General features: G+C 42.2%; 1 protein-coding gene across 10 annotated transcripts in view; it reads right to left on the bottom strand.

Moving 5' to 3' along the window:
- LOC122562395 (unconventional myosin-XVIIIb-like) overlaps positions 1–27,494 on the bottom strand; it is a 416,560-nt gene that overhangs the window by 269,996 nt on the left and 119,070 nt on the right. For all 10 annotated transcript variants that reach the window (XM_087999921.1, XM_087999916.1, XM_087999915.1 and 7 more), the window contains 2 exons: positions 9,492–9,659; positions 80–170 (listed from right to left, as the gene is read on the bottom strand). In XM_087999921.1, the coding sequence (XP_087856047.1) occupies positions 80–170; positions 9,492–9,659 (259 nt within the window). The remainder of the gene's footprint in view (positions 1–79; positions 171–9,491; positions 9,660–27,494) is intronic.

Below are 27,494 nucleotides of genomic sequence, written 5' to 3' on the forward strand. Positions count from 1 at the left end.
CTGACCTTCCTAGTGAAGCCAACACCTTATAAAAGAGAAAAGAAATTCTTGCTCTGATTATTAGTATCCAGCTACTTACCTGTTGATGAGCATGACGATAATGGCAAACAGTTCTTCATACAATCCAGCAGCCATTCCTTCCACACATTCCAGACCCGTCAAACGAGGACCTAAAGAGAAAAGATGAACACGCTCTGGATATTTTATGCAACACAGTCAGCAATAGCATGGATGAGATTCAAGATCAAAGCAAAGATGAAAGGACCACTGCCCAGCCAACACTTCCACTTCCAGGATGTTTCCCTCCCTTTGTGAATCCAAACTATATCTTAGAACTTGTGGAAAGACAGGACCATTCCTGTCCCAAATGATACATCCAAATAATTTCCCTGCAATGTATGTTGGACAAACAGGTCTACAATTCCCTGGTCACTCAGTTTATCAAACCGTAGAAAGTAGGAGCAGGAGTAGACTATTTGACTCTTCCGGCCTGTTCCACCATTCAGTGTGATCATGGTTGATCCTCTATCTCAATGTTATTTTCTTGTTTTCTCCCTTCACCCCTTAATACTTTCCACATTAAAAATTAAACTGTCTCTTTAATATATTCAATGACTTGACCTCCACAGTCTTCTGGTAGAGAGTTCCACAGGTTCACTACTCCTTGAGAGAAGAAATTTTTCTTAATCTCAGTTTTAAAAATATTCCTCGTATGTTCTTTGCTGCATTGATCAGTTGGCACAAATATCAAGCAACTATTTTGTGTTATTTCACTGTTAATGACAATAAACATTGTAGTGCAGTTATCCTGCCAGAAGGAGGCAGTCACAAGTTGAGTGGAATGATGTGGTCTGGATAGCTGAGTACATTCAGGCAGTTAGAGCCTGCAATTACAAACATAGGATGGCACAGAACATATGACACAGAAATAGGCTATTTGGCCCAACCAATCCATCCTGGTGTTTATTCTTCACTCAGAGCCTGTTCCTATCTTTTCTCATCTAAATCTATCATCATATCTTTCCTTCCTGCATCTCTCATATACTTGCCAGGACTCCCTGAAATGCATGTGTACTGTTTGTTTCAACCGGAGGTGGTGAGTTCAACCACTCTTTAGGTGATGACATTTCTCCTGGATTCCCTATTGGATTTCTTGGTGGCTCCAATAGCCTTTAGTGATGCTGTTCTCCAGAATAGGAGCCATTGTCTTTGTATCCACTTTATCAAAACCTTTCAGAACATTAAAGAGCTACGCTGTCAGGCTTAGGTTTCTAAAAAGGGATGGGTGACAAATATTGGAGCTCTCCTTGTGACAGACAGAGACACAGAGGCAGAGGGGACCATGTTATTGGCATGCTCTATGCCATGCAGACCGTATCTCCCTGTTTCCTCATTGCTGAGTTCCTAACCTCAGTCATGCTCTGGCAGAAGTTCCCAAATAATTATCTGTAACAGTTAGGGATCACCTTTTGAGCTGACCAGCGCAGCACCCTCTCTTCCCCACCCTACAACCACCCCCTCCAATCCCCTGGTAGGCACAGATGTTTGCCAGCTCAACAATGGTGGCAAACCTATGCCCATTGGAATTTTTATGTACCAATGACAGGGGATGCAGAAGGGAAAGACCATTCCCATGACTTGTGAAAATTGCTTCCATCCATTCCACAGGGACCCCAACTTACCCTCAAATCCCTGTCCCCACCCTGAGCTATTTAATCCTTTTTAACTCCCGGTATGTGCCTCCATAAACATACAAGATCCTGAGGGCAGCTTGACAGTGTCAATGTGGAGAAGATGGTTCCACTAACTGTGGGGGTGGTGGGAGCTTGAATTAGGGGATGTAGTTATAGAATAACAGGAATCTCATGTAAAACGGAGGTGTGAAGGAATTTATTAGCACAGAGGGTAGCCCCTGTCTAATTCTCTATCCCAGACAGTTGGGCAGGCGAGATCACGGAAAGAAGAGGTAGATAAAGTATTGAACCATTAAAAAGTTGAGGGTTATGAGGAGCCTACACAAAAGAGGAGCTGAGGCCTGAGGCAGATCACTCATTATCTGATAGAATGGCAGAGGAGGGGCCGAATGGGCTAGCCTTGTTCCTCTTTGTTATGTTTCTATATTCATTTGTTAAGTAGTGCTCACACCTGCCTCAGCAACTCCCACTTCTCCCGGGGGCAGGATGTTATTGCTAAAACACTACAACTACATGAGAAACCAACATTGTCCTTAATGAGAACAAGAGAATAGCAGCAAGAGTAAACCATCCAGCCGCTGTGCCTGTTCCACCAATCAGTGAGATCAACGCCGCTCTGCCTTTGGCCTGAACCCCACCTTCCTATCTTCTTACCTTCATCCTTCGACCCTCAATCAGAACTCTGCCTAGCTCTGCCTCAAATATATTCAATGCCGCAGCATTGCTCCGCTGATGTCTGTGGAAGAGACTGACAAACACTAATCACTCTCTGATTCCACATGTCCGTCTTGAATGGGAGACTTCAGATTCTGAACCTGTGCCCTGGCTCTAGGTTCCCATGGGGGAGAAACATCCTATTGGATTCCACCCTGTCAAGCTCCCTGATATGTCACAATAAGATCAACTTTTCCTCTTCTAAACTGCAATGAATATAGGCCCAGCCTGCTCAATGTTACCTCAGGAGACAATCCCTTCACCTCAGTGAATCTTCCCTGAATTGAAGATTCCTCCTTAAGTAATATTCAGGGTTGCTGTACGAAGGTAAGTGTGAAGATGGTCAATTAGGAGACGACCTTCAGTAATATAGTTCCCACCAAGTGCGAGTGTGGGACCCCTGTCTAATTCACTGGGGAGTTGAAGCTCAGAGGAAAGTTAGTCCAAAAGTGACTGGAAATCTAACTGCAAATTCTCCAGAGAGATAACCAAGCTTTTTCACCTCCAACCAGAGCTGTATAGTGTGAAGCTGAAGATCGTGAACAGATTGAGAACAGAGGAATCAAAGAGAAGAGAAAAGCAGCCTTGAATCTGGCAGTCACTTCCCAGAAATCCCTAAGGTTTAACATACACCCTTTCTCTTTGCATAACCAATAGATCACTTCTAAGGCGAATGGTCTTGGAAAGAGGGCTGCTCTTGCATTGGATAGAGATGACTGGCGGTGGTTTACACTAAGGGTCACCATGTCTCAGGCAAAGAGAGAGGTCAAGGCAGAGGGTCCTTCGTGGTAACCTCAGCTGGTGTGGGAATTTAACCCACACTGTTGGTGTCGCTCTGCATTGCAAACCAGTCAAGTGAGCTAACCAACTTCAGAAAGAGAGCTAGATTATTCCCCCTCCCCTGATTTACCCCTGACTAATGCATATAACACTAAGGACAACTTAGCATGGCCAATTCACCTGACTTGCACATCTTTGGACTGTGGGAGGAAACCGGAGCTCCCGGAGAAAACTCCACACAGACAGTCGCCCGAATCGGGAATCGAACCCGGTCCCTGGCACTGTGAGGCAGCAATGCTAACCACCGAGCCACCATGCCACCCCTAGGATCCTGGAAAAATATGCACGGATGAATCAATGTAGTTAACCTCGTCCCATCAGGAAGCCCTGGCTGACAGATATAAACAGGAGAGTCAGCGTTCTGCTCACTGTGGGAGCTGGCTCTGAGCTGGTTGGGTCAGTATCATGTACCATGCATATGTAAATAAAGAGGGTGATACTGGCCTTTATGGATTTATTTCAATAAGGTCGAGGAAAACACCATTACAAAGTAAAGTGCAGAGTGTTATTAATGGATGCACCAACTGGATGCTGGGCTTTAGATTTCAGTTTATAGTGCAGCCCATGAAAATGATATGTCAAAACTTGCCACAACCATCTAACAGACAGCTGTCGGAATTTTATTCTCAATGAATAAACTGGGAAAAGAGAGGAAACTTGTGCATTTACATAGTACCGGTCATGAGAATGGGGCATCCCACGCCACTTTATATCCAGTGAGGTTTAGTTACTGTTGTAGTACAAGAAACGGAGCAGCCATTATGCACACAGAAAATTCAACCAACAGCAAAAAATGTTAAGGACAGCAACGCCCTGGCTGCTGTTTTAAATTAATCTGATATTTCTGAGCCTGGGTTTGGCCCAAATACAGTTTAAACCAGGGGAAAGGATCATGCAGTTCTAAAATCAATCTTCTTTTTACTTTGAGCAGAACGAAGGGCCCCATACTGGGAATGAAGGAGACATGAGCATGACTTGTGTTTCTGTTGAACTCGCGACAAACATGGGTAATTCTCAGTCAGCATTTGCCTTGAACGCTGTGTCTGCTCTCCAAAGGTAATTTATTGCTTAAAATCTGGGATGCTTTTTGATGATGTGCAAAATAGCTATATAAATGCAAGCATTTCTTTGCAATTCCATTCTCCACAGCCCTCACAGTGAAAATCAATGTTAGCATTTCTGGCATGTGACGCTGAGAAACCTCTCTCTCGGGAGAAGAGATAGATACGATTCAATTTGAACTCCCTGATCTATGGAGATTGCATTTCTTCAGTGTTCTCATTAATTGTAGGGCAACACACTCATTTGCATACAAGTCACAGCAGCTTCTCTTCATTTGGAAGCTCAGCTACTGAGGCATTGTAACCTCTGGCTATATTCGGAGCATGTTAATCACCATGCAGCTCAAAAACAGTCACCTTTTTTCTAGAGGCTCATTAAAATGAAGGAGCACTCAAATGGATACTATAACATTCCTTTCTTTATCAAACTCCCTCACTTTATGCCAAGTTTCAAGATAGTTCCCATGTACGGATCTAATGATCTAAAAATATATCAGCAACATTAAGAGGCATTTCATCCTACCCAAATAAAATAATTACATTTTATCCAAGATACTCATTGTCAATTCAAGATAGATCACAATCGCCAAGGTTCCACTTATATAATGCTTTTAAAAGTTGTGAAAATATCACAAATCTCTTCACCAGGCTGTTATTAAACTAAATTTGACACCAACTGCACAGTAGACAAATGAACAAACGCTGGATAAAAGACATAAGGTTGTGAGATGACTTATACAAGTGAGAACAGGGTGAGAGGACTTTCCAATATCCCACTCCTCCACAGAACTGTATACAGAATATTTTGATGGATGGTGTGGTGGTATTTAACCTTTCACCCTGTTCCATTATTCAGTGAGATCTTACTCACATGTGACATTATTCCGAGTGCGTGCCATTACCCTCAATCCCATTATACCATTGGTGAGCAAAAAACATTCAAGCTCCGATCTACATTTATGACTGACACAGCATCAATTATCATTTGCAGAAGAGTTTCAAATCTCAGCTGTTCTTTGTGTTGAAATGTTTCCTAATTCTGCCTCTAAAAAAATCTGGCTTTAATTTTTAGACTATAGCCCATAAACCCGAAATCCCCGGCAAGCAGAAATAATTTCTCCTCATCTCGTCACCTTATTTCTTGAACATTCAGCCTTCTAATTTCCAGGAAACACATTGTGTCATCTACCTTTATAATTTAACCCTCAGTTCCAAGAACTTTTTTAAGTCATAGAGATGTACAGCACGGAAATAGACCTTTGGTCCAACACATCCATGCTGACCAGATTTCCTAAATTAATCTAGTTCCTTTTGCCAGCATTTGGCCCATATCCCTCTAAACCCTTCCTATTTATGTACCCATCTGGATGCTTTTTCAATGTTGTAATTGTACCAGCCTCCAGCACCTGCTCTAGCAACTCATTCCATACACGCACCACCTTCTGTGAGAAAAGTTGCCCCTTAGGTCCCTTTTAATCTTTCTCCTCTCACCTCAAACTTATGCCCTCTAGTTTTGGATTCCCCTAGTCTGGGGAAAAGATCTTGTCTATTTACCTTATCCATGCCCCTCATGATTTTATAAACCTCTATATGGTCACCAGCCTCCAACGCTCCAGGGAAAACAGCCCCAGCCTACTCACCCTCTCCCGATAGCTCAAACCCTCCAACCTTGGCAACATCCTTGTAAATTTTTTCTGAACCCTTTCAAGTTTCACACCATCCTTCCTATAGGAGGGAGACCAGAATTGCATGCAATATTTAGCATTCAGGTATTACATCTCCCTGAAGTAAAACATTGCAAATGCTGGAAATCTGAAATTAACACAGAAAGTGCTGGACAAACTCAGTAGACCTGACAGCATCCGTAGAAACAGAAACAAAGTTAATGTTCTGAGTCCGGAATAAGACATGGACATAGCCATACTGGTCATGAAACGACATTAACTCTGTTTCTTTCTCCACAGATGCTGCTAGACCTGTTCAGTTTCTTCAACACTTTCTGTTCATCAGAACACAATATGATACCTCTAGTTGTAGTATAACCAGGGCTTTGTACATTTGAACTATGACCTCTATCCCTTTGTATCCCAGTCCTCTCGATAGGCTATCTCGAGTTATATAGTCAGTGCTGTCAGACCAGGCTTGGATGAACAAGACCCATAACCCATTTGATCTCATTCATCCAGATGGCTAAACTTATTGTACTCTGTTAACAGTAGCTGACAGTTTCTGAACTCTGTCTAGCATCTTATAATCTCAACAATCACGCCTTGGCAATCCATACCACCTACTGTGTACGTATACCCTGTGTGGACAATCAAAACAGAAATCATGCCTCACTCTGTCCTAATCTTGTCCAACTGTCATTGGAGTTTATAGTTAAGGGGAGCATTGTATTTTAACCTCATTTCACCAAGCCCAGTCCAGTTTTATCTTCCTGTGGAAAATACTATATTGTAATTACATCTCCCACAAGCCCTCACTTAACATTTTCTTCCACTTCCTCCCCGGATGGTATTCACCAGATGAGATGTCATCAGCTTTACCATCAGTCACTACGAGTTTTCAGCAACTAGCATTGTAACTGAGACTACAGTACTCTGTGTACACACACACACATACACACACACGGCAGAAGTTAGGCCATTCAGCCCATTAAATCTGCTCCACCATTCAGTCAGTTACTCAACCCCATTCTCCCGCTTTCTCCCCATAACCCATGACCCATGATCCCCTTGACATTCAAGAACCTATTTATCTCTATCTTAAGTATACTCAATGACCTGGCCTCCACAGCCTTCTGTGGCAATGAATTCCAAAGATTCACCACCCTCTGGCTGAAGAAATTTCTCCTTACCACCATTCCAAACAGTCTTCCCTTTACTCTAAGGCTGTGCCCTCAGGTCCTAGTCTCTCCTACCAACAGAAACATTTTCCCAACATCTACTCTGTCCCGGTCATTCAGTATTCTGTAATTATGAATTAGATTCCCCTTCATCCTTCTAAATTCCATTGTGCATAAACCCAGAGTCCTCAAACATTTCTCATATGTTAAGCTTTTCATTCCTGGGACCATTCGCATGAACCTCCTTTGAATCCGCTCCAGGGTCAGTAAATCCTACCTGAGATATTGCTCCCAAAACTGTGCACAATACTCCAAATGTGGTCTGACTAGAGCCTAATAGAGCCTCAGAAGTACATCCCTGCTTTTATATTCAAGCCCTCTCAAAATAAACACCATCATTGCATTTGCCTTCCTAACTACTGACTCAACCTGCAAGTTTACTCTGAGAGAATCCTGGACTAGAAGTTTAGATTATTTACAGTGTGGAAACAGACCCTTCGGCCTAACAAGTCCACACCAACCCGCCGAAGCGCAACCCACCCAGACCCATTCCCCTACATTTACCCCTTCACCTACCACTACGGGCAATTTAGCATGGCCAATTCACCTAACCTGCACATTTTTGGATTGTGGGAGGAAACCGGAGCAAACCCACACAGACACAGGGAGAATGTGTAAACTCCACACAGAGAGTCGCCTGAGGCGGGAGTTGAACCCAGGTCTCTGGCGCTGTGAAGCAGCAGTGCTAACCACTGTGCCACCGTGCCACCCATAAACTCCAAGTCTCTTTTCACTTCAGACTTTGAATTTTCTCCCGATTTAGAAAATAGTCCATGCCTCTATTCTTTCTACCAAGATGGGTAACCTCACACCTTTCCCAGGGAGTACTCCATCTGCCACTTCTTTGCCTACTCTCCAAACCTGTCCAAATCCCTCTGCAGCCTCCCCGCCTCCTCAATGCTACCGGTCCCTCTACCTATCTCTGTATCATCTGTAAACTTAGTCATAATGCCCTTGGTTCCTTCACCTGGACTATTAATGTATAAATTGAAAATTTGTGGTCCCAGTTCTGAGCCTTACAGAACACCACTTGCCACCGGCTGCCATCCTGAGAAAGACCCTTTTATCCACACTCTCTGCTTCCTGCCAGACAGACAAGCCTCCATCCATGCTAGCACCTTGCCTCCTACACCATGGGCCCTTATCTTAATCAGTAGCCTCCTGAGCAGCACCTTGTCAAAGGTCTTCTTGAAATCCAGGTAGATAACATCCATTGTCTCTGTATAATTCAGTGTCTTTCCTTGGTCACACAGACGTACACACACACACACACAGACACACTGACACTAACACACACAGACATTTATACACACTGATACACATACACATGCAGACATGCATAAACATTGACACACACAAGCACACACCCACAGACACACATAAAAACATACTGACACACACAGACACACACAGACACACACATACAGACATACACACACAGATCCACAGACAGAGGATACACACATACATATAAACATACTGACACACGCAGACACAGATACTAACACATTTAGATAGACATACACAATAGACACACACATACAGACGTGCACGCACACAAACACTGGATGATTATCTGACAGCTTTGCCTTCCCTAATTCAGGACAATTATCCGACATATATTACCTGCAAGGACGATGATCTCCCAGCTCATGGTAGAACCAAATCCTAGGGCCTATCTTTGTTATCAAAGGCGGTAGCATCAACAACAAATATATACACAAGAGGCATATTGACTTTGCAAGGCTAGGATCTGCCTTTTTCGATCAGCTTCAGAAACTTCCACCTCCTCACAAAAGCAAATCCTAGGTTTGAATTAATTTGGAGTTGGAGCTTCAACACATGATGGTTTAGATTGTAACTCATATGGTAGTCACCGCAGTAACGGAGCTGATGGTTACAGCAGGTTTGTATGTAGTAAGCCTGCACAGGGCCCAGGACAGGAGTGTTCAAAGTGGCCCTGTACTGGGGCCTGAGGCTCTAAGTTTGGGCGGGGGGGGAAGAGGGGGGGAGGAGGGGGGGGGGGGGGGGGGAGTGTAAGTTCTCGGCTCCCCTGGGGCAGGGTCTGTGTGTTGACAGGGACCTGGGTCCTCAGGCCCAGAGCGAGCACCAGGGCCTGCCGTTTCAGTCCAAGCTCTCAATCCTGAGTGTGTGATGGACAGTCAGAAAGCAAATATTCAATTACATTTTGTTTTTCAGAAAACAGAGACATGGATTATTCAGAAACGAAGCTTATCTGAATGAGATTACTCAGATGGGAGGCTCTTATTGTTGTACCTGGTGTGCTGTCTGTGGTGTTTTCTGAATGACGTTTGTTTGTGGCCTGCTGGATGATCAGTCGGAGATGATGTTTGAAGGCTGCCGTTGAGAGTTCTTCGAGTTCACAGCCAAGCACATTGGCTGCGTTCTCTGCCCATTCGAACTTCATAAATTGCTTCCTGCCAACTGAATCAAAAAGGGAGAATGGAGACTCTTTCAGTATTAATACATAATGAGATTAATCAGTACAATGCAAATTCAACCCTCAAATTTGAAACAAGCAATTGTTCTCCACTGAATTGTTTGGGTTTTTTTTAAACTAAAAAGGGCACTTGTATTCCAGTACGAAATGCTTATGACTTGACTGCAGGAAAGATGCTTCTGATAGAATTCCAACACTGCAGACAGATGCCATTTGGCCCATCAAGGCTGCACCAACCCTCCAAGAGAATTGCATCCAGACCCACACACCCCCACCCTATCGTCATAGCCTCACATTGGGAGTCTTTGTGTTAATTCTCTTGTGACACACAGCAGTTTATTTTCACTGAAGAAGACCGTCACTGAACGAGTTATAGAAGTGGCAGACCCATTGAAGCTGTTCAATATCAGATTGTGACCATCTGCCAACTTAAACCTTAGTCACCCACCCAAGCTGACTCAGGTAAAACAGTCCAATGTAGAGTTCATATTCTTCCTCTCCCAGAATTTCCAATGGTAACATGCTACTAATGTATCTACGAGGACCCTGTGTCAGTGGCTGATAATTCATTACAAGAGACAGTTAGTAGTATATACAGCTCCAATGATTAAGGGACCAGCTCATACAAGAGAGTGTGTTGTTCATTGGTCAAAGGGGTCAAAGGGGATTTGAACCTTTTCACCTATTGGTCCTTTATTCCTGGAAGATTGCCTCCATATGAAAACCACCTGAAGTATCATATCTTTATCATATAGTATTTAACAGCTAGTTGTATTGCATCTAAGATACATGAGAGTCCTTTGCAAAGCCTCAGGGTATAGTGGGCTCAGTTAGCTCAGTTGGCTGGATCGCCGGTCCACAGTGTGAAGTGACACTAACAGCATGGGCTTAATTCCCATACCAGCTGAGGTTACCATGGAGGATTCCTCCTTCTCAATCTCCCCCCTTCACCTGAGGGATGGTGAGCTCAGGTTAAACTACCACCAGCCATCTCTCCCTTTCTAATGGGAGAACAGTCTTATGGGATTATGATTGCTTTATATAAATTTCATTATGTAGCACCTTTTGGGTGGCACAGTGGCTCAATGGTTAGCACTTGTTGCCTCACAGCACCAGGGACACAGGTTCGATTCCACCCTCGGGTGACTGTGTGGAGTTTACACGTTCGCCTCGTGTCTGCGTGGATTTACTCCAGGTGCTCCAGTTTCCTCCCACAGTCCAAAGATATGCAGATTAGGTGGATTGGCCATGGGAAATGCAGGGTTACAGGGATAGGGTGGGTCAGGGTGGGAAGCTCTTCAGAGGGTTGGTGAGGACTCGACAGGCCTGCTCCCACACTATAGAGATTCTATGATCCATAAACTTAAACATTCAGCTTACTGCTACTGAAATGTTGAGAGAATTGAACAACTGGTTAACTCCTGAGCTTATTTTGAGATGACAATTTACCCTTTCAGTTTGGAACAACTAGCCACAATTGTGATGAAACAACAGTGAATAATATCAAGGGAGAAATTTCTAGAGTTACTTTCAGGACCAAGAATACAAGGTGTCACGAAGAGTTAAATCTCTTAAATTCAAAAGCTTTAACCCCTTTTTCCAAAATGGAGAAGTAGGGTAAAACAGCTATCCAGAAAATCAAAGATTGCAGGTTAAACTACCAGGATGTGCTGGGAGCACTGACAGGGAATGCTTTAACCACAAGACACTGAAAAAGTGAAACCATCAAAGTGTTTTAAATTGGACAGAAAATATGAAGTGTTTCCATTCTTCTGTTTCATTGATCCTCATGCCACCTGAGTGAATCCGATCAAACAGGACACACAGACAGACTGGAACAACATTCATTAGTCAAAAGATCAGCAAACTGAGGTTACGCAAGTAGCATCAGTAGCTCATAGTTCAGTTTTAATCAATGTTTATAAAAGATAACTGGAGGAATGCCAAGGTGTTCAGGAAACATGTTGGAGAGAAATAAAGAATGTAACAGGAGTGTTGATGGTGGAAAACAACATTGCTAGGGAAAAATAAATAAATTGAGAGCATGTTATAAAAATTCCCATAATGGAGACTAGCAGAAAAGCTTGTCTGGGTGCAATTTCAATACTCTCACTCTCAACATGGTTGGAATAAGATAATAAGAACACAAAATAATCGCGTCAAATGGATATAATATGGTCAAATGGATATAATCTTTCCTTAATACATATCCCCACAGTTTCACTTCAAGAAGTAAAGGTAGAACTGTTGTTGGCAATATGAATGGTTAACTATTTATCTGACCTTCTCTAGCAATCTGTTATTGTAACTGAGGTACCTGTCTCCACAATAAACAAATATTGGCAATTTCAAGCTTACAATGCCTGGTATTGGATCTGACCCGCTATCCCACTGTGTGAGATATTTATATCACAAAGGGAATTGAGCTAGAAAAAGCCTCCAGTCCAGTTGATCGTTGCTTCGGCAACACCAATGCTTCACAAATTTCTTTTTTTATGTATTGACAGGATGAGGGTGCCGCGGGCTAGAACAACATTTATTGTCAATCCTTAATTACCCAGAGGGCCATTAAGGGTCAACCAGATTGCTGTGGGCCTGGAGTCACATGTAGGCCAAGAAATTGGTGAACCAGGTGGGTCCTTCCCAACAATGCATTCCTCACCACCATTAGAATCTTAATTCCAAATATTTATTTAATTCAAATTTCACCATCTGCCATGGTGGGATTTGAACCCAGCTCCCCAGAACATTACCTGGGTCTTTGATTAACAGCCCAGCAATAATACCACCAGGCTGTCACCTCCTTGATACTATCGCCATTCATTAAGATGGCCAGCATTTGTTGCCCATTCTTTACTGCCCTGAAAAAGATCATGCGAGCTGCTTTCTTGAACTTATGAGGGAAATATCATTAGAGCACCTCTTGTCTACAGTGTTTCCAGGCTTGCTGAGCTGCTCCGGGGGCAGCCAAGAGTCAATGTTGCAGTCACATGGAGGCCTGTCCAATCAAGAACAGAAGCCATGAGCCAGAGGGATTTTTGCGTCACTCTGGTTGTTTCATGATCATTCTCAAACAGCATTTTATTCCTGATTGATCAGTTAATCAAATTTACATTTCCCACTGTAGCTGTGGTGGGATTTGAACTTGAGTCATTGCTGCCTTAGTTCAGAGCCCTGAATCACTCAATCTTTTCAACTACAATTGGGAATGAGAAACACCTGCCAGCAACATCCATATCCTGTGAAAGAACCAAACACGAAGTCCAGATTCTACTGTCCTACATATGTGCATGGGTTTGTCTGCTGTCCTTATCTGGTCTTCCTGACAATCCGCAGTAAGATCATGAGACACAGGAACAGAGGTAAGCCATTCTGCTGATCAAGGCTGCTTCACTATTCAACAAAATCATGGCTGATTTGATAATCCTCAACTCCACTTTCTTGCCTTTTCCCCATAACCCTTGATTCCCTTCCTGATTAACAATCTGCCCATCTCAGCCATGAATAAACTTACCACCCCAGCCTCGATATCCTTCTGCAGAGAAGAATTCCATAGATTGACTCCCTTCAGAGAGAAGAAACTCATCCTGATCTGTGTCCGAACTGGCAACCCCTTGCTCTGAAGTTCTCTGAAAATGCCAGCTTCACTCCAACTCTGCCTTCTGTTAGTTAGCCATGATAATATTATCCATGCTCGTACACAGCCCACAACATCACTGGCTCTTACCATTTAAGTGCCTTTATGTGTGGTACCTTGTTGAACACCTTTCAGAAATACAAATATTTTGCCTCTGCTGGTTCCCCTTTACCTATGCTGCTTGTTGTCTCATCATCAAACTCCAAGACTTACAATTCTGCTCCCCCCTCTGCAACTGGATCCCGAATTCCTGACCCGCAGACTGCAAACAGTAAGGTTAGGCAACAACACTTTCTCCAAGATCATCCTTAACATGGCTGTGTGCTCAGCCCCTTACTCTGCTTCATATACCTCATGACTGTGTGGCCAAATTCAGCTCTAACTCCATTTACAGATTTGCTGATGACACCGCCAAAGCAGGTCAGATCTCAAACAATGACGAGACAGAGTACAGGAAAGAGATAGTGAGCATGGTATAAAGACAACAATGTCAGTAAAATGAAGGTGCTGGCCATCAACTGTGGAGTGGAGGGCACATCCCTGTCTGTATGAATGGTGCTGAGGTGGAGATGATTGAAAGCTTCAAGTTACTAGGAGTAAACATCACCAACAATCTGTCCCGGTCCATCCATGTTGAAGTGATGGTCAAAAAAGCACACCAACGCTTTTACTTCCTCAGAAAGCTGAGGAAATTTGGCATGGCCACAAGGACTCTTACCAATTTTTATAGATGCACTATAGAAAACGTTCTAACCAGCTGCATAGAAAACGTTCTAACCAGCTGCATACAGCTCGGTATGGCAACCACTGTGTCCAAGACTGCAAGAAACTACAAAGACTAATGATCATAGCCCAGTCCATTACACAAACCAGCCTTCCATCCATTGACTCTATCTACACTTCCCGCTGCCCTCAGGAAAGCAGCCAACATCACCAAAGACTCCTCCCACCCCTCCCACCTCTCTTCAACCTCTTTCATCAGGCAGAAGATACAAAAGTTTGAAAACTTGTACCAGCAGATTTAAGAACAGCTTCTTCCCTGCTATTATTAGACTTCTCAACAGACCTCTCACATTTTAGAGTTGATCTTTCTCTGCACCTTCTCTGCAGCAGTAATTCCCACAATATTCTGTTCTATTACCCTGATATACTTACATAAGGTATGATATGTCTAGATAGCACACAAAACAATACTTTTGACTGCATCTCGATGCACATGACTATAATAAATCAAATCAATTTCAAATCAATTTGGAGAAATGGGTCCGACCCAGCTCAGAATTGTTCCCCCTTTTGTTCTGGTCTTTCAAAGCTTCCAGAGTTCTTGCTGACTTCTTCAAAATAATCTGGTCCTGATTGGAATGGCAGTATGAAGATGCTAAGAACCTGTAATCAGATAGCACCTTTCACATCCCTAACTTATCCCAGAATAATTCACAGCCTGCTTTTGAGGTGTGTTCACGGGTATAATGTTATCAATTGGTGTTGTCAATTAGTGCACTATCGGGGTCAAAACTGCGGTTTGCTAAAAGGCCAAGTAATTAGACGTTACTCTCACAGAAATTAATGATCTTCTGCTACCGGGAGAAAGAAGCTGTAAAACACAGTGGAAGTGATTAATCAGTGAGAGCAGAAAGAAAATAGTCTTCAGTAAAGTCAGCAGATTCTCCTTTCCTGAGGAAATGATGTCCACATTTTGAAGAGATTCCAAGATATTAGAAAAGGCCCCAAATGGAAGGAAAGAACAAACAAATTGCATTTGCATCACACCTGCAGTGTCCCAAAATATTTTATGTTTCTGAATTTTATGTTTCTCAATGAAATGTTTCTGAAATGCATGACTGGCCAGTTCGGAAACGGAGCAGTCAATTCGCACACTGCGAGGTTCCCCAATCCTAACTGACACAAAGAGTGGACAATTTGTTTTAGTTGCTAGTTGAGGGAGAACTGCAAGCCAGAATACTGGTGACAATTCTCCCTTACTTGTTAACAACTCATCCTGTGGGACCTTGTCCATCCATCTGAGAAGGAAGAGGAGGTTGCAGTTTTAACTTAACATCTGAAAGATAGCATTCTGTTAATTCAGCACTCACACTATACTGCTTTGGAATGCTGATCTGGAAGATATGTTCATCTTTACAGTAGAACTTAGATAATGTCAAAGATTGTAATTTCAGGTGAAATGGGAATGAGGATAGGCTTTGTCTTTTAATGTCAAGCTTTAATGTATGCACCATTATTTCATATGTGCATGATTATTTCATGTATGTATTTTTTATTTCAAGTACACATGTTTATTTCAGCTATGTATTTTTATTCTATAATTGTTTCATATGTTTGATTATTTCATGTATATATTTTATTTCATGTATGATTATTTCAAGTATTATTTTATTTCATGTGTGTGCAATTATTTCGTGTATGTATGCTTATTTGCCCCAATGGAAATGAAGGAAAGTTGAAGTTTTCATCTCCTTTTGGAGGCTGGAACTGACCTGCAAAAATCGAGAATAATTATATTTTGTAAGCAGCACAACTTTCCTCTGCCTTCCTGACCCCACATTATTTTCATGATCTACTGAAGACTTTGGAATGCCAAAAAAAGGACACCTCCTTAAACGTTTGTGACCACAGGGGAAACCATGTGGCTTTCTGTTGCCTCCTCGAGACCCCCAATCGAGCCAATGAAGATCATAGACTCAATCAGGGTACTGCAGATGCTGGAGACCAGAGTAAAGATTAGAATGGTGCTGGAAAAGCACAGCAGTTCAGGCAACATCCGAGAAGGAAAATCAACGTTTCACCCTGCACATCCACATGCGTCACTTATTGTTCCCAATGTGGCCTCCTCTTCACTGAGGAGACCGGGCGCCTTCTTGCAGAGCGGTTCAGAGAACATCTCCTGGACACCCACACCAATCAACCCCACCGCCCCCTGGCCGAACATTTCAACTCCCCCTCCCACTTTGCCATGGAAATCAAGGTCCTGGGCCTCCTCCAACACCACTTCCTCACCACCCGACACCTGAAAGAAGAACGCCTCAGGACCCTTCAACCTCATGGCATTGATGTGGACTTCACCAGTTTCCTCATTTCCCCTCCCCCCACCTTACCCCAGTTTCAACCTTCCAGCTCAGCACCATCCTCCTGACCTGTCCCATTTGTCAATCCTCCTTCCCACCTATCTGCTCCACCCTCCTCTCCGACCTATCACCTTTACCCCCACCTCGCACGCTGAGCTACCTCCTCCCCAGCCCTACCACCCCCCCCCACCCCGCACGCTGAGCTACCTCCTCCCCAGCCCTACCACCCCCCCCCCCCCCCACCCCACTATTTCTCTCTCCACCCCCAAGGCTCCCAGCCTCATTTCAATGAAGGACATATTCATCCCTCCATCTGTAGTGAACTGTAACAAATAAACACAGCCAGCGGTAACCATGGAGACCTTGAAGACTCTCATTCCTCTCAAAATTTGAAACACTCCTCACAAAATCAACTCTCTGACTCTGGAAATGGCTACTCTGCCTGCACAGCGGAGTTTAAATCTCCCTTATTATGCAACTTTTCTCACTCTGTAACAGACCCCATATTTTTCCTGTTTTGGGACTGTATGGAAGTTGGACGACTGTATCTGAAATACCAGGAGAGCTTTGCAATCTGAAAATCATTTTTTTTTTCGTTTCAGCTGTGCAATATCACATTACTTATTGAGGCACCGAGTGGGAGAATTCAAGTGTGAGGGACACCAAGACTCTGCTGAGTTGGGGAAGTTCTGGCTGACAGTCGCCCTCCAATCAGCTGAGCTGCACAATGTCAAAAAAAAACTGCAAGTACCAGGGCAGCAGAGAAGAGCAACATCCACAGACCGCAGATCGTCTCTCCCTCTCTCTTTTCTTTTTCTCTCTCTCTGTCTGTCCATGGGGAAAAGGCAGAAAAACTAAGAAGCAGCAAAATAAATAATTCTAACAAGAAAAGACTATGGCTGCCTGATCAACCATCAAATTGAAGAGCAATGGTCCACCCGAAAAACAACAATATATCATTTGTCTACAAAAATTATATATTGTTGTTTCCTTCATTTTTGGTCTGGGGTCCAAAAAAGGAAGCTATTGCTTTAAACCAAGTAAATTGTGTGAAGCGACATCACAGTTTTGAAAACCATATTCACTGGAGCACACTGTGAACTGTATATAAAGTCACTTACCTCTGGAACAGTGAGAGCAAAAGCATTCACCATGGTGTTGAGGAATTCTGAACTAAGAGAAAACTGCTTGACAACAATGTTCTGATTTGCTCCCGAACAGGTGACCGTGGATTGGATTGTGTAGGGCCAGTGCAGCAGAGAACAAGTGAACCTACAAATTCTCATTCCCTGTGTGACTGTATTAGAAAGTTCCCAGTAATGGCTAGCTGTTTTCTCTGAGGAAGGAGGAATAAACTGTCTTCCAGGATAGTGAAAGGACAAATTGTCGACCAGTGAATGAGAGAGAGGGACCCGGTGTCAACAGCAAAGAATGAAAACAAATTGGAAGGATCTGAAAGAAATAACTGATCAGCCCCTGTTCTGGTGCTATTGAACTGTGTTCTCCTGTGGCTTTTTTTCTCTTTATCCAACATCAATAACCTTGTCCTGTCTGCCTTTATATGTCTGTCTGTTTGTAAAGAGTAGAACTTGAAAAGGGATAGAGTTTAAGCTGTCGAGTTATAAATTAGTAATTCATATATCCTAATTGGTATTGGTTAAAGCCAATTTGCTTGCAATAAGCAGCTATTTACTAACTGAGTAAATAATCTTAGTGCTTGTTTTCTTTTAATGCATTTGTCAATTGGGTAAATTGGAGACTTTAGACAGTTGGATTAAGCTTTTCACATTTGTGATGACTTTGAGAATCGTGGGCCTAATTTCCATGCTCCAGTGAGTTGTGACAAGGGTTAAGAATCACAAAGAAAACCGAGTGACAATTTAGCCCACGCTTGAAATCTGGTTGTCTGATCTTCAGAATCTTGTTTACTCTGTATATATTCTTCTCCAACCCTCACAGAATATCTGTTAAACCATTTGTTGTTAGTGATAATCATGATTGCATGTGTTTGTATATTTGAGGTTTTTGAAGTAATATTGCTTAACTTTAAGTAGCAGCTTAGAAATGTATTTTTACTGCTCTTGTTAAAGTTTGTGAATTATAATAAAGAGTCTTTTCTTTCCCTGCTAATGGCAAAACCTGGAGAGAATTGGTTTCGTCCTGAGCAACAGTCAGTCAAGCCAGTCGGTCACTTTAATGATCTCACTGGGATTTTATTCATTTATGTTGTAACAACTTGTGAAACATTGAGGTACGATTATCAGTGCACTCTTCCCATTAAATCATCATAACTCTGCGGCCATGAGCTCTAATGATTCCCCATTGTGTTTGCGACAGCAATATTTAAATGTGTCCTACACCCTCACCATTCCTTGTGTGTTTCGTATGAAAACTGCTAACGGTTCCTTCCATAATCCTAATAAGGTCTACAAGCAATTAATTAGAGGTATGCAGGTTTCTGGTTCCCCTCTCTGCCCTCCCTATTAACTGTGTCATCTAAGCATTGGGAACTCGCGATATTTGAAGCTAAGTACCTAATTATCCAGCCCCACCTGAGCTGATTCCTAAGAGAGGATTGAAACTTCAGCCCTCTATCTTTGTGGTAAAGGTGATAAATCGTGCAGCAACATGTATAAAAATACCTGCTCTTCCTTATCATCCTCTCCCAACATTCCAATAGCAGTGTCATGTAAAGCATGAAATGTCACTCTCTCTATTACATTAACGATTCCAAGCTCGACGCTCCTTACAAGTCACAAATGTAGTTTCTGAATTGTCTTGATGCTTCAGATGCAGAAATCCAAGTGCCTTTTACGTGACGGCTTCATAATATGAAGCAGACAGACAGCAGGCAGTCAGCTGGAAATGTGCTGCACTGATAAGCCAAAATGAAGACACAGAGCACTGGACTGCAACATCAATAATATCAATGCAATTGCGCAACACAAACCATGATCAGAGATGCAGTTTACTCTGCTCTTTCCCTCTGCCCTCGTGTCATCTGATAGAATTTGACACTGTTCTGCACGGAGGCTCTTTAACAATATTTGGTGGACAGAAGTAAGGTTGCCTTGCCCGAGACCAGTCGGGAAGGTCACACACTCTTTGGAAATTTTAAGGACACAGCTGCTCAGCCACTGAAGCTCCCACTGCTGCCTTTTTTTTTCACCAGAATTTCCCAGGTGTCTTGGCTAATAATGATCCCATAACCAAAACCACAAAAACTAATTATAGAGTCAGAGAGTTATACAGAATGGAAACAGATTGTTCAGTCCAATTCGTTGATGCTATTCTAAATTAATCTAGTCCCATTTACCAGCAGTTGGCCCGTATCCCTCTAAACCTTTCCTATTCATGTAGCCATCCAGATGCCTTTTAAATATTGCGATTGTACCAGACTCCACCACTTCCTCTGGCAGCTCATTCCATACACACACCAGCCTCTGCGTGAAAAACTTATCCCTCAGGTCTTTTTTAAATCTTTCCCCTCTCACCTTAAACCTATGCCCTCCAACTTTGGACTCTCCCCATCCTTGTCTATTCACCCTATCCACGCCTCTCATGATTTTGTAAACCTCTGTAAGGTCATCCCTCAGCCTCCGATGCTCCAGGGAAAAAAGCCCCAGCCTATTCAGCCTCTCCCTATAGCTCAAGTCCTCCAACCTTGGCAACATCCTGATAAATCTTTTCTGCACCCTCTCAAGTTGAACAACATCCTTGCAACATTACACAAAACAGGATCTGAACCACTAAATTACAGTCTGCCATTGTTCTCCTTGAAATTTCTCAGAATCCTAGGCTTTTGTGAGCTCCCAGATACCAGGCCCCACTTTGACTGAGACAGATCCCACCAAAGACTCTGCCTGTATGAACACATACCACCTGATAACCTTTAAAATTTGACAATAATATAATCGAGTGAGCAGAGAGGTTTACGGTGAGCGACCTGGCCAAAATGCAAAATAGCGATGAAAAATACAACTCAGTTCAGCAGTTGTACGTCATACAGCAATGAAGTGGGGAATTAGGTGTGATAATTAAGGACACTTATGATAAAGCAAACTTAAACATGACCACAGACATGGAAGAACAGGCAATGAAACATTACATCAAATCGCAGATTTAAAGAAGGAAACAGCACTGAGCGAGGCCATTTGACCCATTTGTGTCTGTTTGAGTTCTTTGACAATCCCACACCCTTGCTTTTTTTCTCTTGGCTCTGATCTTTTTTTTGCTTCACTAACATTTATCCAATTCTGTTACATTTTAACTGCTCGGACAGGAAGCCCAGTGGCCAAGATTTGGTCACTTTCTCCCCAACATTACACACAGTGTTTCCATTTGGTTAATCTACATTAGCAGAAGGACCAGCTGAAGACTGATGGGGTTGGGCTCGAGCTTGTAAGGGCCATTTCCTTTTCATTTTGTGCTTTTTTATAAAGCTGTGGTCTGAAAGAAAGGACCGTCATGTTTGATTTTTTAACTTTATTTTCCTATTTTTCCACTTCTATACAAAGCAGCTGAAAATTTTAACTTTATATCTCTATTTTCCCAATTCTGTAGCTGAGATTTTGTACCTAGATATTTTGGATTTAAGATGGCGCGATGCGTGGTGACATTGTACACTTTTCACTGTACTCTTGCACTCAGCGCTTGAGTGCATGTGAAAACAAAACCTAAATCTAAGTTTCAACCTCAATCTAAAGAGAAAAGGCTATTTTAAAAACCAGCGTTTGAAAGGGTGGCTATAGTTTGGAAAGCAAGTAACCTCACATTGATGTCAGGCATCGTCTGAACAAGCAGCGATTGGTTTAGGCTGCAGACAATTTGGAGCTGAGGGGATGTAGGGATGCGGCTTTTGTTGGCAGCAAGAAATTGATTGGTCTATGGACTAGTGACAGCCGTCAATTAGAAAAACCTTTTTGCCCGGCAACAACAGTGTGATTGGCTCTCAGGCAAATGAACAGCTTGAAGAAAGTGAGGACCACAGATACTGAAGATCAGAGTTGAGAGTGTGGTGCTGGAAAAGCACAGCAGGTCAGGCAGCATCTGAGGAGATGAAGGGCTTAAGCCCAAAACATCAACTCTCCCGCTCCTCGGATGCTGCCTGACCTGCGGTGCTTTTCCGGCACCACATTCTCAGAACTGAACAGCTTGAAGCTCAGAACAAGTTACTGACACAGAGAGACTGAAGTCCAGTTCTTTCCCAGCTAAGGAGCAGTCTCCCTGTTCTCTGCAGTCAAAGGTCATTGTAAATCTGAAGAAAACTAGTTTAACTTTCTTGCAACAGTTGTTGTTAAGTGTCTTGAAGATGTGGGTGTACTGTATCTTTAAGAGAGTTAAAGGCAACAGAACTACCTGATAGCACCAAAAGTTCTGAAAAAAGCTATAAAGTAACGTTTTGGTCCAGAGTTAGTATAGCTGGTTGCCTGGAGACAAAAACAGATTCGAACTAGGCCAATTACTTTAAATTATACCCAAAACAAAACAAAATCTAATCAAGCTTGAATTGAATATATTGACAATCTTAAGAGTCAATGACACAATCTGATGCTTTGGGAGTTTAAGACTGGACAAAATTGAACAGTTGGGAGGAGAACTGCCAAGCCAACGACATCTGCAAACTGCCCAGAGAATAGCTCTCTTAAAGGTAATTTATTGATCAATAACTTGTGAAGCAGAAAACCCTAAGTAGACGAAGATTCAACATCTGGTCGGTTTTTGAAAAGTTGAATTTTAGTAAATCTTAATTGGGGGCTTTATCGGACTAGTTTTGTAGCATGGAAAGTGAAAGATATGTTAGAGGAAGGAGTTGTGAATAGTTGTTAGTTAATAATTCTGTGTTATACTTTAAGAAATAAAATTGTTATTTTTACTTTAACTAGTTCTTAGCCTCTTGAATTTTCACAGATTACTGCACGGGATAAATATTTTCTGTGTTGCTGGGTTAAATTAAGCAGGAGAGTTTACTCCATGATATAACAGTTTGGGGGCTCATTTTGGATTTGAACTGGTTTAGACAGATTTGAATAGATTTGGGGGTATGAAAAATCCCAGCAGATTTAAACGCTTACAGGTTAGTGTCCTAGATCTTTAAATAAACCATAGGTGAGGCAATTTGTTTAGTTTTGGTGACCCATGGTTGATTAAACTAAAAGTGAGAGAAATGGCTCTTAAATTTGCTGAAGAAGATCTGGGATTTGAAGATGATTCTCAAATTTGCCAAGAAAGTTTAGAAGGAAAGAAAAACGCCATACTTTTAGAATTAGCAAATGTTAAGGGGGTTACTCAAACATTTAGGTGTGTCAGAGAAACAGACAAGTGCAGTAGAGGTAGAAAAACTTAAATTACAATTGAGGAAAATGGAGATAGAAGATAAACAAAGAGAGAGAAAGGAAAGACAAAGAGAAAGAAAGAGAGAAGAGAGAGAGTGAGGAAAGAGAGAGAGAGAAGGTTATTGGCTGAGCAAAGAGAGAGAGAAGAAAAGAACAGAGAAGGAGAGAAAGAATTTGAACTTGAGAAGTTGTGACTTAGTCAGCAAAGTCAAGTTAGCAGGATGGAGATTAAAAGAGAAGGTAGTGATATGCATAAATGTCAAAACTCTGCCATATTTTGATGAGAAAGATGTTGAAACCTTCTTTATTTCATTTGAAAAATTGGCTAGGCAGATGGAGTGGTCTGAGGATTTATGGGTAATGCTAGTTCAGACTAAACTGGTAGGCAGAGCTAGTGAGGTATTTGCCACTCTGTTAGATGTGGGGTCAAGAGTTTATGAAGAGGTTAAACAGGCTATTTTAAATGCTTATGAATTGGACCCGGAAGCATATACACAGCAGTTCAGAAACACAAAGAAGGAACCAGGTCAGACTTATGTTGAGTTGAAAAGAATTAAACATGGTCATTTTGATCAATGGGTGCGTGCATAGAAAATCGAAAGGACATTTGAGGCTCTAAGAGAGATTATTCTGTGGGAGGAGTTTAAAAACTCCCTTCCAGAGATGGTAAGAATTCATGTGGAGGAACAGAAAGTTTAGGAAGTGAGAAGGGCAGCAGAATTAGCAGATGAGTACCTGTACATGTTGCTGCATAAGACAAGCTTCCAGCCAGAATTTCATCCTGTGAGGGATAGAAGTTGGGAGAAGGGGAAATCCTACACCACAACATCAAGAGTAGAGAGCACTGGTAAGAATTTACCACAGGATAAAAAATAAGCCGAAGAGGATGGAAAGGAGGTGAAAGGCCTCAAATGTTTCCACTGTGGTAAAGTGGGTCATGTAAAGGCACAGTGCTGATCATTAAAGAAAGGAACTGTGGGAAAAGATGTGGTAAAATAAGCTAAGTCAGTAGCCTTAGTGAAGGTAGTAAAGGAGACCCCAAGAAGAGCCGAGGAGCTGCAGGAGCGTGCACAGCCTAGGCAGGGGCTGGGTATGGAGTTAGTACCTGATCTCTACAAAGAATTCACCTCTGTGGGTAAAGTTTACTCAGAAAGATCAGGGGGAGAAGGACAAGAAGTTATAATTTTGGCAGATACAGGATCTAACCAGTCGCTGATAGTAAGGGATGAGCAACTATGCACTCTTTCTGATCTGTTATCCGAGAGTGTGGTAATTTGTGGGATAGATGGACAGAAATTTAACATTCCCCTATTAAAGATCAGGTAGGAGTGCCAACTCAAGACTGGGGAAGTTAAGTGGGAATGATTGACCGAGTGTCAGTTCCAGGAATTCAGTTTGTTCTTGGGAATGATTTGGCAGGATCCAAGGTGGGGGTGACATCCCATGTTGTGAAGAAGCCCAAGGAAGACCAAGAAACTGAGGAGTTAAAATAGAAATATCCTGGTATTTTCCCACACTGTGTGGTAACTATATCCCACTATCATAAGTCACTGCATGATGTGAAAATGAAAGAAAGAGATGAAGGAGCTGAGGTTCAGTTAGTGGATACCCTGTTTGACATAATGGTGCAGGAAAAACCTGAACAGGCAGAGGATCAGTCAGAAGTGTTTAGTCCTCAAGGGCTAAGAGACTTCCAACAGCAAAACAATACAATAAAAGATATATATGTGGATGCATACTCTGAACATGAGGCAGAGAGTATTTCGGAGGGTTATTATCTGAAAGATAACAGAAATGGAGACTACAGCAGGTTAGTGCAGAAGAGAAATAGGCCGAAGTGCACCAGCTTGTGTTGTTGGTAGCATACAGACAGGAGGTGTTACGGGTATCACATGAACTACCTGTAGGAGGTCACCTAGGGGTACAAAAGACTCAGGCTAAGGTACAAAAACATTTTTATTGGCCTGGAATGCACAAGGATGTAGTTAACTTTTGCCGTACGTGTCATAGATGGCAAATGGTAGGTAAGCCACAGGCGGTAATAAAATCAGCGTCTTTGTTGCCAATTCCTGCATTTGAAGAATCTTTCACATGGGTTGTAATTGATTATCTACCTCCCCTCCAGAGAACTAAAAGTGGGAACCAGTAGTTGTTAACCATAATTCCTGTTTCTCCCAGATTTCCGGAGGCAATTCCATTATGGAGTATCAAGACAAAAAAGAGTAGTAGAGGAGTTAGTAGCTTTCTTCACACGATATGGGCTACCCAGAGAGATTCAGTCAGGTCAAGGGTCACATTTTACTGTTTAAGAAGGTTATGGATAGCTTATGTACACAGCACTCTAAATCCAGTGCGTATCATCCTGAATCTCAGGGAGCTTCAGAAACCTGGCATCAGACCTTGAAGACCATGTTGAGAGCAGGGCTACCCAAACGATTGGGATAAAGATATCCCATTCATATTGTTTGCTTTTAGAGATGCCCCAAATGAACCTACTCAGTTCACTCCCTTTGAGTTAACATTCGGGCATGAAGTGAGGGGCCCTTTGAAATTAATTAAAGAAAAATTGACAGGACTAAAGTCAGAGATCTCACACTTACATAATGTATCGGAGGTGTGGGAGAGATTAAATCGAGTAGGTGAGTTAGCTAAACAGCATCTAAAGGAGGTACAGTGTAGAATGAAGCAGGTGGCAGATAAACGCTCTGACACTCCGACATTTCCCCAAGGGGATAATGTTTTAGTACTGTTACCAGTGATAGGAGATCCCTTCAAAGCCAGGTCTAGTGGTCCCTGTCAAATTGAGAAAAAGTTGAATCAGGCAACTATTTAGTAAAGATGCCAAATAGAAAAAAAAGGTATCGGGTATTTCATGTGAACATGTTGAAACCGTATTACACTAGAGAGAGAACTGGAGAAACAGGTGTTAGTTACTGCCCCGCAGAGTGAGGAATCCAATCCAGATGATGTGCCTCAAAATAGGTTAAAAAAGAAAGTAGTCCTTGAGGAGTGGGATAGGTAATTAGTAAGCTGTCTTTCTCAGGAACATAGAATGCAGTTGAAACATTTGTTACTGCAGTAAAAGGACCTGTGTAAGAATTAGATGGGGAGGACTAATGCAGGCGTAGGGAATATTGCTCTGATAAAACACCACCCCTATCAGCTTAATCCTTTCAAAACCAGACAGGTCCAGATGGAGGTGGAGGCCATGCTCGACGAGGACATCATCGAACCAAGCCAGAGCAAGTGAAGTTCGCCGAGCATCTTAGTTCCCAAATCTGATGGGACTCAACGATTCTGCGTGGATTATTGGAAGGTCAACACCATTATAAAATCAGAGCCACATCCAGTTTCTAGATTGGAGGACTGTATCGAGAAAGTTGGATAAGCCAGTTACATCAACAAGTAGGACTTTATGCATGGTTACTGGCAGGTATCTTTATCAGAGTTGGCAAAAGAAATTTCTGCGTTTGTAACCCCAAATGTTTAAAGTGATGCCCTTTGGAATGAAGACCACACCCCCACATTCCAAAGACTCATGAACAGAATTGTGGCTGGGTCAACAAACTGTACAGTCTATTTGGATGATGTAGTGATCTTTAGTAGATCTTGGAAAGATCACATGGTACAGTTGGCAAAGCTCTTTGAACAACAATGAGAAGCAAAACTGATGATAAACTTAAATCAAACAGAAATCATGAAAGCAGAGGTGACGAAGGCCATCGAGGAGTTTCCATGACCAACCTTGAAGAAAGAGGTGCTTTGATTCTTAGGGCTCAGTGGATTCTATCAGAGGTTTGTTCCAAACGTCAGCAGTCTAGTGGCATTGTTAACCGATTTGCTGAAGAAGAACTCATAGTATCGGTGGACAGAACAATGCCGGGAGGCATTCAACCATTTGAAATCAATATTAACCACCAAACCAGTTTTAGCTACACCAAACTTTCAAAACCTTTTAAAGTTACCATTGATGCTAGTGACATAGGAGTTGGAGCTGTACTCCGACAGGAAGATGAGGATGGGATTGAACTGCCAGTTGGTTACTTTTGAAGATGATCAACATCCACCAGAGGAAATACTCCACGATTGAAAAAGAGCTATTGAGTTTGGTAATGGCTTTACAACATTGTAATGTGTATGTCACGAACAATGTGTCGGAGGCGGTTGACCACAATCCACTTACATTTTTAGAATGCTTTAAAGACATGAATATGAGACTATTTTGTTGAAGTTTTATGTTACAGACTTTTAATTTTAAATTCATACATATTGTGGGTTGTAAGAATGTAATTGCAGATGCATTATCGCGGATTTAACTGATTAAGTTTAGATGAGATTTGTATTTATTTATTGTTATATATAGGTACATGGGAAGAAATTAAGGTGAATTTATATTAAAGTTATCTGTATGTTAGGGTAATGTGTTTAAAAATAGAAATAAATGAGACCATCTTTTCATTTTGTTCTCTTTTTCTTAAGGGGGGAGGTGTTATGAAGATGTGGGTGTACTGTACCTTTAAGAGAGTTAAAAGCAACAGAACTACCTGACAGCATCAAATGTTCTGAAATAAAATATAATGTAACCTTTTGGTCCAGCAGTTAGTGAAGCTGGTTTCCTGGAGACAAAAACAGATTTGAATTAGGCTAATCAGTTTAAATTATACCTCAAAAAAAAACAAACTCCAATCAAGTTTCAATTGAGTATATTGACAATGTTAAAAGCCGAGGACACAATCTGATGCTTTGGGGGTTTAAGACCGGAGA

This window comes from Chiloscyllium plagiosum, unplaced genomic scaffold, assembly GCF_037043375.1.
Source record: "Chiloscyllium plagiosum isolate Xiang-an unplaced genomic scaffold, Cpla_swu_hap1 HiC_scaffold_24, whole genome shotgun sequence".
Classification (NCBI taxonomy): domain Eukaryota; kingdom Metazoa; phylum Chordata; class Chondrichthyes; order Orectolobiformes; family Hemiscylliidae; genus Chiloscyllium; species Chiloscyllium plagiosum.